At 53.3% G+C, this 14,557-nt stretch overlaps 1 protein-coding gene across 1 annotated transcript; it reads right to left on the reverse strand.

Moving 5' to 3' along the window:
* Positions 1–10,328: 10,328 nt before the first annotated feature.
* Positions 10,329–13,702, reverse strand: EVX1 (even-skipped homeobox 1). The gene is made up of 3 exons (XM_040259723.1): positions 13,276–13,702; positions 11,445–11,692; positions 10,329–10,865 (listed from the first exon to the last, which is right to left on the reverse strand). The coding sequence occupies exons 1-3, from the start codon at positions 13,700–13,702 to the stop codon at positions 10,329–10,331; spliced, it is 1,212 nt and encodes a 403-aa protein (XP_040115657.1).
* Positions 13,703–14,557: the final 855 nt, after the last annotated feature.

The following is a 14,557-nucleotide window of genomic DNA, read 5'->3' on the forward strand; positions in this document are numbered from 1 at the left end:
GAGAGAGAAAATACGATGTAAACGTAAGTCTGGTATGGCAATAGAGTAAGTGCTCAATGAATATTTATTGATATATTCATTGGACTACATGGCTCACTGCATATCCACCAAAGAAACTGGAGATGGTAATTTTGGAAGGCAGAATAGAGTCGTGCTCTTTACAAACAGACTCGAATCCATCATGCCTCCTACACTAGCTGCCCTTATCTAGAGCCCACTTCTGATGTTAGTAACTTATTGTGAAATACACTCAGTCTGCCCTTAACCACCATTCAGTTCACTTCAGTCGCTCAGTTGTATCCGACTCTTTGCGACCCCATGAACCGCAGCATGCCAGGCCTCCCTGTCCATCACCAACTGCCAGAGTCTACCCAAACCCATGTCCATTGAGTCGGTGATGCCATCCAACCATCTCATCCTCTGTCATCCCCTTCTCCTCCTGCCCTCAATCTTTCCCAGCATCAGGGTCTTTTCAAATGAGTCAGCTCTTGCATCAGGTGGCCAAAGTACTGGAGTTTCAGCTTCAACATCAGTCCTTCCAATGAACACCCAGGACTGATTTCCTTTAGGATGGGATGGTTGAATCTCCTTGCAGTCGAAGGGACTCTCGAGAGTTCAAAAGCATCAATTCAAAAGCACAGTTCCAAAGCATCAGTTCTTCAGTGCTCAGCTTTCTTCATAGTCCAACTCTCACTTCTGTACATGACTACCGAAAAAACCATAGTTTTGACTAGAGAGACCTTTGTCAGCAAAGTAATGTCTCTGCTTTTTAATATGCTGTCTGGGTTGGTCATAACTTTCCTTCCAAAGAGCAAGCATCTTTTAATTTCATGGCTGCAGTCACCATCTGCAGTGATTTTGGAGCCCCCAAAATAAAGTCTGACACTGTTTCCACTGTTCTATTTGCCATGAAGTGATGGGACCGAATGCCATGATCTTCGTTTTCTGAATGTTGAGCTTTAAGCCAACTTTTTCACTCTCCTCTTTCATTGTCATTAAGAGGCTCTTTATTTCTTCTTCACTTTCTGCCATAAGGGTGGTGTCATCTGCTTATCTGGGGTTATTGATATTTCTCCTGGCAATCTTGATTCCAGCTTGTGCTTCCTCCAGCCCAGCATTTCTCATGATGTACTCTGCATAGAAGTTAAATAAGCAGGGTGACAATATACAGCCTTGATGTACTCCTTTTCCTATTTGGAACCAGTCTGTTGTTCCATGTCCAGTTCTAACTGTTGCTTCCTGACCTGCATACAGATTTCTCAAGAGGCAGGTCGGGTGGTTTGGTATTCCCATCTCTTTCACAATTTTCCACAGTTTCTTGTGATCTACACAGTCAAAGGCTTTGGCATCGTCAATAAAGCAGAAATAGGTGTTTTTCTGGAACTCTCTTGCTTTTTTGATGATCTAGTGGATGTTGGCAATTTAATCTCTGGTTCCTCTGCCTTTTCTAAAACCAGCTTGAACATCTGGAAATTCATGGTTCATGTATTGCTGAAGCCTGGCTTGGAGAATTTTGAGCATTACTTTAGTAGCCACCATACTACACCACAAAGACAGCTTTAATGATGTAATCAGCAGTGAGAACTCTGGAATCAGACTGATCTACCAGCTGTGTGACACAGGCAGGTCACTAGCTCTCTGTGCTTCAATTTCCTCATCTGTAAAATAAGAGTTATAATAGTATTCACCTCAAGGGGTTGTTGTAGAAATTTAATTAAATAATGCATAGAAAGCATAGAACAGTAAGTGCATGAGACCAAGTACTCAATGGACTATAGCCCACCAGGCTCCTTTGTCCTTGGGGATTCTCCAGGCAAGAATACTGGAGTGGGTTGGAGTGGAATCCTCCTCCAGGGGATCTTCCCAATCTTCCATCACTGCAGGTGGATTCTTTACTGGCTAAGCCACCAGGGAAGCCCAAGTACTCAATAAAGGTTAGGTATTCAACCTCGCAGCCTAGCACCACAAATCTGGTCACTGGACTTTCCAAGTGAAGGCAAAGGAATGTAGGAGCCACAGTTACTGCTGATTTGAAGGAAAACCTCAACCCAGGGTTTGCCCATCGCCATCTTGTTTGGTGGGCTCAGAAAGTGATATTTTGGAGAAATTAGTTAAGAGTGGAACTTTAACTTCTGAAACCACTGTTTACATTTCATTGGCTGTCAGATATCAGGACCTTCTCTCTGCTCCCTTGAAAGTACTGTCCATCAAGGAACTGCTTCTGCGGTATTCATCCTCCCTGACTTTCCCACCATCTCAAAGACCTCTATTTCTGATTCCTTTTCCCTGCACTCTCCAATCTCTCTACCCTATGTTGCTGTTCAGTCGCTTAGTTATGTCTGACTCTTTGCGACACCGTGGACTACAGCACGCCAGGTTTCCCTGTCCTTTACCATCTCCTGGAGTCCGCTCAGACACATGTCCATTGAGTTGGTGATGCCATTCAACCATCTCATCCTCTGTAACCCCCTTCTCCTCCTGCCTTCAATCTTTCCCAGCATCAGGGTTTTTCCCAGTGAGTCAGCTCTTCACATCAGGTGGCCAAAGTATTGGAGCTTCAGCTTCAGCATCAGTCCTTCCAACGAAGATTCAGGGTTGATTTCCTTTAGGATTGACTGGTTTCATCTCCTTGCTGTCCAAGGGACTCACAAGAGTCTTCTCCAGTACTACAATTTGAAAGCATCAATTCTTTGGCACTCAGCCTTCTATATGGTCCAACTCTCATATTTGTACATGACCACTGGGAAAACCATAGCTTTGACTATACAGACCTTTGTTGGCAAAGTGGTATCTCTGCTTTTTAATACATTGCCTAGGTTTGGGTAGCTTTCATTCCAAGGAGAAAGTGTCTTTTAACTTTACGGCGCAGTCACCATCTCCTGTGCCACACACATTCTATTCAGTTCTCTCTCTCTACTTCCTTCCCTCTTGTCATCCTTCACAAGGTTATATTTGAGAATGACACACACAGGAATATACAATTTGATATTATGCTGTCACAGTTTAAAAATACACACTTCACAGTAACTGGCACATAGTAGGCTCTCAGATATTTGCTTAATAAAATCCTCCTTGACTGAACCTTCCAAAGCAGAGTATCTGAGAAGGGGCTCAGCTCCCTATAACTCTGGTGAGAACTTGAGGAAAGAAAGATAAATATTATACATCATCTATATCAAGCCTTACCTCCTGTTTATTTTATAAAATAGGAAAATAATGTAATATATACACATGGCTATTTAAGGGCCGAGTACAAGCTAGAAGCCTCATCTTCTGCTTTCCAACCCAGTGCAACTCACTCTGGATTATGTGGATACAAATATCCCTTACTTCCCAGAGGTATGAGTTTGTAAGGCTTGGAAGGCAGCAGGTAGCCACCACTCCTCAAAATGGGCCCTGGATTCAGACTCAGGTCTCCATTTCTGATCTCCAGCAGATTCTCCCTGCAGGATTTGACATTCACACTTCATGGGTTGGGCTCCTAGATGGGATTTGCTCTTCAACACTACAAGGGTTTGGGTCTGTGCTGACTTTATAGGGGAAAAGGGGTCCCCTGAAAAGGGGACCTAGACCCTCCCTCCTCCTCTACCCCTGGGCTTCTTGCAGGCGGTTCATGCCCACCTTCCTCCAGGTTCCAGCAAGCCCAGCCGCTCTGGTGCAGGTCTCTGTGAGACTCTGCTCCCAGCGCCTTGATGAGGCATGTTTAATCTTCCACCCAGATTATTTAACCTCCGCATCCTTGTTAACAAACAGCCATTATTAACGAGTTGAGAGACCACATGGGGTGGGCTTCTACAGACAATACGCAGCTCCCTTGGCTTTTCTGCGAACAAATTCATAATCCTCAGCGACTCAGCCGGAGCCCTCCTGCCAGGTCCGCGAGGGAGTCAGGAAACTGTAGAAATCGGGTGATCTGGGCCCTTATCCACGACCCCTGCGCCCGGACAGTCTGGGAACTGCAAGATGGAACTGTATCTCTCTCTTCCTCCCCAGCCTCCCTTCCTCGCTCGCTCTCCCAAGGGATTGCTGCAGTGCGTTATAAATTTTACCTTTCCAGTGGGCAGGAGAGGCGAGAGGAGGCTGTGTCCCAGCTCCGGGCAAGCTTGTCCCTAAGGACACCAATTAAAGGCACTAATTGGACAGCAATACATCAAAGTCGCTCCCGGGAGTGGGTCCTCAGAGCTCCAGGAATCCATTAGTTGGGCTTTTGTTTCAAAACACAGAAATACAGAGGAATAAAAAAATTAAAAGCACTTCGACGCAGATGGGAGTGGCGAGGGTGCTGTACCTCGAGGACTCCTCTCTGGGTTCACTGGGAGCCCCTCGCTCTCCCCTCCTACTCAAGGCTCTGTACATGAGCCCACCGCACATTTATCCCCAAAGAGCGCCGCCTGCAAAGGCTCGGTCGCCCCTGGGTCCGCAAACAGAGACCGTGTAGACGCGGCACACACCACCAGCCGCGCCTGGACCGATGCGGGGTGGGGGTGGGGGACAAACCCACCCTACCCCCGCGCACTTGCTCAGGTTCTCTGCCTAACCTGCCCCAGGAAGGGGAAGAGGACACCTCGGGGAGGCACATGTCACCCGGGAGTCGTTTCGGCCTCATGGGCTGCACTGGGGACGCGAGGCAGACAACGCAGGGGACAGCGTCCCTCGGGGGTTATTTCAAGATGCGGGGAGCGACACTTCGACGGCGGAAGGAAGGAACTGGCTCTTCTTTGCGGAGCTGGATGCCACTCGCAGGCCCGAGGGCACCGGGAGAAACGGGCCGGGGAGGGGCCCAGGCCCCGCAGGACAGGAAGAGACCCCTGGCCCTGGGACGGCAGGGCGACAGGCCCCGTGGAAATGGGACCCGAGGCCAAGGGTAGAAGGAGACCGAGTCCAGAAGTCCATCCCCCAAGTCCCCTGCCTGGGGAAGCCTCCAACCTCTGCGGCCGAGGCCAAAGCATGTCAGAGCTGGTGGGTGAATCCCGGGCGTGGCCAGGACCCGGCACAAAGGGCACCGCCTGCGGCTGGCGTCTGCGGGCACGGCGCCTCCAGATGCCCAAGTGAGGCTGAGACGCGGCGAACTTTTCCGCAGGTTCCCGCCAGACCTGAAGACCGGGACGAAGCTGGCCCCGGGTCGCCACGGCAGCCAAAGCGCCGGCTGGCGTGCCGGGAAGCCCGGGCCTCACCTGGGCGGCGGGAGGCCAGAGGCCGAGCCCTCGGCGCCCCTCATCCTGCAGAGGCCGCGCCCGCTAGCTTCCCTTGAGGAGCCAGATTGGAATGGCTGCTTTTGATCCCATTTGTTACTAACCCCGGCATTTGTTTTCCATTTTATAAACGCTTCCCTTTAAGTAATTGTCCCTGTTAACAGCGTATACCTTTCAGCAGCCCTCACTGCGCTATAAATAATCTCGATGAAGATGCAAGGATATGACTTTCACAAGATTGGACAATTGATTCAATCTGTGACCCGCGATTGCGAATAATATTGGAAGGCTATTTAAACAGATGAAGGCCTAAATTGTCTTGCTTGTATCTGAATTAATTTCTCATTCATCATCATTATGAAGTGATTGGTCTATTCAAGCTCTTCAGCCTGCTGGAACGGAGAAGGATTTAAATGAGATTGTAACACAATTTAAATGCTTGCCGACTTTAACGAGGCCAATTGAGCAGCTGCAATAAATACAAATATTTTTCTAAACAGCCTTGTTTTAAATAATTACTTAATGCTTTCATGTTATTTTTAAGTGGCAATCTTTCTCCTGCTCCTGCTCAGAATACCACACACTTATTTGCTGAGAAAGCGATTTTGGAAAGGACTTTGTGTTTCTATTTGCTTTGTAGACGGTAGCTTGTGTTTTGTAGTCGGCTTTTTCCCTCCTCAGGGTTAACATTTCGGGGTCCACAAATCGGCACAAATGGTGAGCTGGGCCTTGGTTTCACCCTAATGCACTGATGTGTCTGCCCCCACAGAGCCAGGGAGGAGCTGAGCTACGGAAGAATTTTTCCGTTTGGATCAAGTCACTTATCCAGACCTGTTTTAGCTGGGTCTTGCAAACGAATCCGTGCGACTGCACTGACAAATGACACCCCAAAGGGTGGCATCGTTTCTGACATCCTGATAACCATCATCATCTTGAACAAATCAGAATTCCAGCATACCTGAAAGGTGTCCCTTAGGAAGTTCAGTCTGCCAACAGTTTGGCTCCCGTGCAAGTCGACTGGAGTGAGTGGAGGCTGGCTGAGGATTTCTTTGTTAGGGAACAGGCCCAGAAAGAGAACCGAGCCACAAGGATTGGGGTGGGGGCAGAGTAATTAGAAGAAAATCTCCATTTTGGGGCCCAAACTCCTTTTCCTGCCCTAATCACTGACACTACTCCCTCTCTCACTCCGGATGAGGGTGCTTAGAGAGGATGCTAGGAAGGAAAAGCTCTTTCCACTAGGAGAATGCCATCCGCGGGTCATCCTGACAACTGTCCGCCCGTGACACCCACGCCCTTCTCCCGACATATGGCTGCGGGTGTTTCCTCGATTGGGGAATAATGGAAGCAACCGAGCAGGAAAAGCCCAGGGAACAAAAGAATCTTTTAAACTTTCAGGAACGTGCTAGGCTGGGGGTGGGGAAACACACGACTGGGGCGGGGACCTAAGCTCCCGTTAGCCACGACCGTCTAGGGCCATATCTCCCTGGAAGGCCTGGGCTGAGAGGGCGCATCCTGAATCACCTCTCACTCTGCCTGGAATGGGGGCAGAGGGACTCGATGTGTGGAATGTGCAGCTGCAGGTTTCCCGGTTGGGAAAGCAGGGCCGACATAAGTCACTAGAAAAAATCATTGGTGGGGCAGACAATGCTGGGGGATGCAATCAAACTGCAGGCCAACGGGGTGGGGGGGGGGGGATGCAGACAAGGGTGGAGAAACCAAGTGATTTGCTATGTAACCGGGCAATTTAATGCCAGAGTTAGGGAGCTGGTGGCCGGAATCATTTCCTCTTCGGAGGCTCTGCCGAGCTCATCCTCTTTATCCTGTTGTTTAAAATGAGCATTATCCCAAACATATGCAATGCAATCAGTTTGGTCACACTTACAAGAACACGCTTTAATAAGGCAATCAATCACTCGCTAACTAGACGGGCGACGGCCTGCGCTGAGCGCGCACTCGGGCTGCGGGGTGGCTATTCTTCCCGGGCCAAAAGGACCGCGGCTGAGCGTACGTCTGCGCTCCCAGGCCCCGCTGGGTCCCCGACTATGTTGAGGAGCCTAGGAAAAGTGTGAGTCGGATGTGAGTTGTCAGACTTAAGGAGGGTAACCGTGGACTCTGGGCCCCAAAGAGGTCTAAGGCATGGGAGGGGAAGCCACCGGAGCTGGGTGCCTCTAGCTACATGAGTCACTAATACCTGTGTGAGGCCAGAGCCTCCGTTTTCCCACCTGCAAAATGGGACTGAGACGGAGGGAAACTAAGTAGAGACTGTCGGAAAATTGAAAAATGAAAACAATAATACCATGTCAGCCCTCTTGCTTGGACTGGCCTTCTCATTTTACAGATGAAGAGAAGGAGGCTGCGGAGGACGCAGTGCCTTTAAGATCATCTCCACCCCAGCCCCCACTAAAACGACCACCACCTAATTGGGCCAGATGCTGCTTCCGGTGCAGGTGGGAAAAGTCTATTTTTAGGTGCGGGGGTCTGCAAGGGAGTGAGTAGTGCGTGCCTAGCGCCAAACCGCAAACCTTGGCAAAAGGGAAATTTCATTATGAAGTAATGAGTAATTCCTCCTGGCAAGATGTATTGTTATATCTTCCACTTCAATTTGGAGGAAGAGAGGCTCAATTACCCAGAAAATACAGTCAATTAAAGGCTGCTGATTGGACACGAGGCCGGATCATCGATCTTGTACTTTCCAATATCGCTGCAGACACCTCATTTTCCCTCCCTATTAACTGAAAATACGCCTGGCATTACGGCAGCCCGCAGCCCATTTACCTGTCGCAAGCAATCTTGGCCCTATGCTAAGTAACCCAAAAATTTGCCGGGTTTGGCACCAGGAGCTTCCCAACTGCAGAAGGAGCTGCATAGGGCTAGGGGGGCGGGATGAGTGGCAGAGAGGATGCTGGAAACCTCAGCACAACGATTTGCTTGGGAGGGTGGGGAGTACTGTGTTGGACAGGGTTTGCTCTAAAGCCCCAGGAGGGATGAAGGCTGATTAAGGAGACCCCCGCCTGCCCATGGGTACACGGGCAGAGGACCCTTGAACCCATACAGTCCTGAGCTCCCCGCCTGCTGAGGACACCCATCTCCTTCCTGCTTGAGCACGACTTCAGAGGCAGCCACAGTGGCTCTCCTATAGGGACAGAGAATGACAATGATGTGGCCATTCAGGATTGTCTGTCCTTTTGTGGCCATTCAGGATTGTCTGTCCTTTTACCCTGACCAGCCCAGAATTCCATCCTTGGAGATGACTTCCTGTTTGAAAAGGATTCAAACCCTCTCTTTCCAACTCAGGAGTCCTCCCTCCTCTCCCTTCAACATAAGATGCAGACTCAGCTTGACCAACAAACCCAGCTCTCCACAGTGCTCCACCTCCACTCCCTCCACCCCATTTGTCTCCACCTTAGGTTGGGGTAGAGATAGGATTACAGAGACCGGAGTCCAGGATCCCCTTTCCTCAAAGCATTGGAGCAGATGGGGAGGACTCATAAGGATGAGTCCCCGATGGGCTCAGCGCTCTGCTGGACCAGTTGAGCCAAGTCTCCTAATGTGCACAAAATTAAGGAAATAGGCACCCCACAGCAGCTCCTCCTTCTTCACCTCTGTGAAATGTCCATTTAGAGACTGCCAATGCCAAATCTGGGCTTGGGAGACTGTCTGTGTGTCCCTCTTTTGACTCCTCCCCTACCCAAGGCTATAGTTGAACTAGTAATTCAAAAGGAGTTAACAAACTGCCTGCTACCAAAAAATTTAAAATGCTAAAGTGAGAATCATATCCAGCTTTATTGCAATATGGTCAACAAATTCTAACAGCAAATTCTTTGGGCTTCAAAGGAAAACCAAATCAAACTCAGTCCCTACAGGAAGAACCACTCCCTCCCATTCAGAGTGAAACTTGCCTTTGTGGGGGTATAAGTTCTCCTATCCCTCAAAAACTGGCTGCAAGAATGACTACAGATGTGAGAATTTGGGAGTGGTTCCCAAACAAGCCCTGGAGGAGGGGAGAGACAAAGTCCCCAGAAGCAGCAGAAGGCTCCCACTAGTATTCTGAAAGTCAAGCCCCTTGGCAGCTTGGGAGGCAGATGGGTGTGAAATGCCAAATGCAAAGAGAAGGGCCAGAAAGCTCCTAGTGAATGAAAGAAAAAGGCTGGAAATAGCCTCTAATTTGCCACCAGATATGGAGGGAGGGAGATGAGGTTCCTGCTCCCTAAGCTCTTCCCTGGGCGCCTTGTTAACAGCTCCGCTCTGGGCTCCATGGCCAGCCAGCAGCATGGTAATCATTATTATACATTCAACATTCAAAAACCCTCCTCACACACATCACTTGCTAATCAGGGTGTGTGCTGGGCCCAAGGAGAAGAGGCTTGGGAGAAGTTACCAGGGGACCCAAAGGTATCTGCAGCTTCCCTGCCCACAGGACACAAAAAGTGAGGGTGGAGATGAAGTTACAAGGAGAGAAGAAGCCAGGAGAGAGGAAAGAGATCAGGTGCTGGTAGATGCCAGAATCAGAAAATATCCTGTAACTGAGGCTCCAGAGGGGCCAGAGAACCCCCTGCTTCTTTGGGAGGGTAGTAAATCATCTCCCTCTCTCCCCTAGATGGCTGGTGTATTGTCATCCACAAGCCCCTTGCCATGCCTTGGAAAAGCTGGCAAAGATTAATCTCTACCTGCTCTGCATACACAGCATTTTGTTCAGAGAGACAGCAATTTCCCTTTCCATCGCATGGGCTTGGCCTTTGCAAGGGGGAGGGGTCCAGGTGAGAAAAGGGTTGGGGGTTGGGGGTTGGGGGCTAAGGGGCTTGATATTGGTTGCTGTTGCTGCTAAGTTTGTTAAGCTTTGGAGCCACGGCCTCAAGCCCAGATCAGGGCAGTGGGTCGGGTGAAAAATGCAAAGAGGGGCCTACCCAGAGGAAGGTCTTTCAGGCTCGGCCTCCCCAACCCCACTCCTGCTCCCCAAACGCGCCAGCCAGGACCCCTTCCCAGGCATTTCGATGCTCAATGCTCGAAACCAAGTCCCGCTGGTCCTCGGCGGCCCTCTTCTTTCCCCTCGGTGCCCCTGGGGCGGGGAGGGATGCGGTCTGAGTCCCCGAGGGGTCCCCACGGGCGTCCTGGAGCCGGCTGCCCGCGGGCGGCCCCTTATCTGGTGAGGGGCACCTCCTCCCTCTGGTCCAGCGCCACCGAGGAGGCCTTGCTGAGCACCGACGGCGCGAAGGTGAGGAAGGAGTCCGAGCGGGAGGTGGAGGCACAGGTGAAGTCCGAGGCGGCGGCGGCGGCGGCGCGGGGCGCCAGCCCGTTGGCCGGGCCGCCGTGGCAGGCGAGGCAGGAGCAGGGGCCGCCGGCCGCGGTGCCCAGTCCGTGCGCCGGGCCCGGGTAGAGCGGCGGGTGGCGGAAGGCGCACAGCAGTTCGGGCCGCGGGTAGGGCTGCGAGAGCACGCGGAAGGTGTCGAGCGGGCGCAGCGGGCCGCTGAAAGGCGAGGCGGCGGCGGACGCGGCGCCCAGACCCACCGGCGAGTAGTAGGGCAAGGGCAGATGCGACGGGAAGGGGTAGGGCAGGCCGCCCGCGGCCGCCGCGTGGCTCATCATGTACGTGTAGAAGGCGGGGTCGGCCGGGTGCGGCCACGTCATGGCTAGCCGCTGCCGCTTGTCCTTCATGCGCCTGTTCTGGAACCACACCTGGCGGGCGAGAAGGAGAGGAGCGGGTTCGGCGGCCGCCCGGCCCGGTGCGCAGAACCCATAAGTCCCGTCCCACCGCGGGCGACGGTGCGGGTAGCACAGGGAAGAGCCGAAGAGGAGCTCCTCTGGGGGCGGGCAGATCCCACCACCACCCCTTTGGATCTGGAATCCCTCCCATACAGGCTCTCTCCCTCCTCCCCTCAGCCCGCGCTGCCAGGACGCCCGAACGCAGTGTGGCTGGGAAAGTAGTGGGGCAACCAAGAACTCCACCGGTCTAAGGCAGCAGGCAGCGATCCCCTCAAAATACGTCCCATTCCTGAGGCTCTCCCTGGAAGCACTTCCTTGTCACCTGCCCAGGCACTTCATCCCCGCTGTTTATTTGGCCACGAAAGAGAGTCTCCCCTAGGGGCAAATCTGCATGCACCTGGCTCCTGCACCAGGCTTAGACACTCCCGGCCTAGCTGTCCTGTAAAGAGACTCCAGGCCTTACTTCCTGGTTCATGATTTAGGAAGTGGGAAGGTGGTATTTACTTCCTCCTGACGGGGTGCACCCCTCCCCCTCCTCCGTGTGGCTCATACCTTGATTGTGGTTTCTGGCAGGTTTAGGGCAGCCGCCAGCTCACATCTCCGAGGCCTGGATACATAGTTCTCCCTGTAGAACTCCTTCTCCAGTCGTGCAATCTGCTCCCGGGTGAAGGCAGTACGGTACCGTCGCATCTGGTCACTAGCACTGCAGGCCAGGGTGCCCTGAGAGCCACCGCTGCCATTGCTTTTGGGGGTCTCGCTGCTGCCATTGGGACTGCTGGCCAGTGCCTCAGAGCCAGGCCCTGTTCAGGGAGCCCAGAGTATAGGCACACACAGAACACACAACAAATACAGACGCTGTTGATGTGGGGCTGTAGGTCCTGGTTGATGTTGTGTGGAGGGGGTGATGGAAAGGGACTTCCCTCCTCTTCTCAGTAGCCCCAGACTCTACCTCTGCTAGGGTGGCAGGGACTTTGAGAACCCAGGAATGGAGGACAGAGGCTCACCATTCAGATGAGTACATAGCAGCCATTAGGCCTGGCCGGGCTGCTGTGTTAGGCCTGCTGGGTACAAAAGCCCCAGGCGCCCTGGCCACCTGCCTAGGGGCACAGGACAGATGCAGCCACTCTGAACTTTCTGCCCACGGTTGACAGGAGTGGGCAAGGATACGCATATCTGACAGTCAAGTGAGTTGAGATGCCCCTTTGTGCTGGAGTGTTGTGAACTTGGGTCCTGGTGCATTGTTGGATGTTGGGCAGGGACTGAGTTTCCTTGCTTTGTGTGCCAGATGGCTGGTGCAGGTGTGGGAATGTACACTAGGCTGCGTGTGCTGTGGGAATGGGCCCAGGAGTGTGTGTATGACTGTCCTATTGCCTGACTATATATGAATGGAGTATGGGTTACTCTGAGAGTATGCTGTGGTTAGTCTGGATTGGGTTAGATGGCAATGGGTGGATGTGGGTTCTCAGCAAGGTGTTGGCTGCCAAGGCCAGGGGGTGGGTTTTCTTCCACACCAGGGTCTTCTTACCCACTGGCACAGCTTTGTGGAGGAGTGTCTGCTGGTGGGCTCTTCCTCCTAGCTTTCCACCCCTCTCAGGGAGTCTCCCTTTTTGATCATTCACCCCACCTCCTCACTAGCCCCTGGTCAGGGAGGGGTTCTCCAGTTACAACAGTGACACACAACCCCCCCCCCAATTTGAGCTGAAACCCAGGGAAGGGTGGGGCTCCTGCCCCCTGCCGCTCTTTTCCTTTGGGTGGAGGAGTGGGACTAGGAAGGAAAGGTGAATGGGGGGAGGGCCAGAGCACTGCCTTTTCAAATGCAACCGGAGACCAAAGGCAATTAGACCATTGGGACCATTTCCGACCTGGCGCCACCGAGCCCGGGAAGTGACAAGGTAATTTGGACCTCTGACCGACGTGCAAACTGGTCGGAGGGCCGCAGCAGCCGGTCGGCCCTAGTCGGTCGCGATTTTACGGTCCTTTATGGACTCCGCTTCCGCGCCTGGATGCGCCCTACACCCTGCTAGCCACAAACTGCCTGGACCCTCGTTTGATCTCGCCCACGCAGGGAGAAAGTGTCTTCCCCGCGCAGCTGAAGCAGTGCCACAAAGCTCTGGGGGGTTGGGGTGCACTCTGAATCCCCCTCAAGCACAGGGCTTGCGTCTCCCTCCTTCCCCCAAAGCACAGCTGTCACCCTCAGTCCCGCCAATGCCAGAGCAGAGAAGGAGACCCCCGCCAGGGCGCAGATAGCGGGGGATGAGTTGTTCAGGTGGGTTCCCCCAGCCACCCCGCCCTGGGGGTAAAGGAGTGTCTTCCTCTACTCTAGAGCTGAAGTGGAAGGTGGGCGCGGTGGGAGGCCGGGGGAGAGAAGGGGCGCGGTGGCTACCTTTGCTGTGCTGGTATTCGGCGTTCCCCGTGGCGCAGTCCGGGGTGCAGCTCACCTCGATTTCTTCATAGAAATCCGACTCGGTGTCTGAGCTGCTGGGTTGCCCCTGGCCAGAGAGACTGTCGGCGGAGGCAGCCGGAGGTCCGGGGCCGAGCACCGCGGCCCCGGCTGCCCGCGACTCGGCGCCCGGCCCCGCAGCGCTGCCTGCTAGTCCGTCGACCGGCTCCTCCTCCAGGCCTCCCCCGCCGCGCTCCCGGGCGGCCGGAGGACCGGCCCGCGGGCTCAGGCAACCACGGGGCACCATCTTCTCGGGCGGTTCGGGCAGCGGGCTGCCCGCGGCTTCGGACAAATTGGAAACCCTCTTGCCAACCAGAGTGCCAAGCTGACCGCCATCCAGAAACATAACCATGTCCTTTCGGCTCTCCATCCCGGACTCTCGGAGGGGGGAGGGGGAAAGCCCCAAGTGAGCTCCTAGCCCCCCGGCTCCCTGGGTCCCCAGCGGTCCGACAGATCTTGGCTGCGGGAGGGAGAAAGAGGCCAGGCGACTGGGCGGGCGCGGAGCGGCCGGAACGCGGTGTCGACGGTGACGGCGGCGGTGGCGGTGGGGAGCTGGGGTCACCTTGTGATGCGAGCGCTCCTCTGTGCCGCACCGCCTCTGGGAGGAAGCCCCATTGCCCTCTTCTTTCTAAGCTGTCATCCTCCTGCTGCAGTCGTCATTACAGTACCGCTGGTGACGCCACTCGGTGAGCGCAAGTGGATAAATAGAAACGTCTGCCACAGCGAAGATGAAAGGAGACCCGCAGCTAATGGCTCGGCAGTGATGCGCCAGGTGTGGGCCTCGCTCGAATGGGGAGGAGAGTGTGAAAACAGAGAGACACACACACTGAGAGAGGGAGACACCCAGGCACTGGGGATGCAAATGGAATTCCGCAGGAAGAAAAGGGAGCTTAACGCGGCGAGTTCGGCAGGGGTTGCGGGACTCAGTAATTGAATACGCTTTTGATATATATACAATTTTTTTGTTTGTTTGGGCTTTTGTTTTCTTAACTTGGTGCCTTGTTCTAACACTGATGAGAGAATCCATAACTGCATTTTAGAAGTGTGAAGGCCGATTCACAAGCCTCGCTTCTCTTATTATCACAACTGTCTGTCCCTGGTGAGCTAACCGCGCCGCGGCTCCTTTTTTTTTTTTTTTTCATTAACAAGCTACCGAAAAGCATATTCCCTCCCCCGCAAGTTGTCTGGACAGCTTGATCCTGGGGTCTACTTTCCTCCCTCCTCC

This window comes from Oryx dammah, unplaced genomic scaffold (genome assembly GCF_014754425.2).
Source record: "Oryx dammah isolate SB20612 unplaced genomic scaffold, SCBI_Odam_1.1 HiC_scaffold_18, whole genome shotgun sequence".
In the NCBI taxonomy this organism is placed as follows: domain Eukaryota; kingdom Metazoa; phylum Chordata; class Mammalia; order Artiodactyla; family Bovidae; genus Oryx; species Oryx dammah.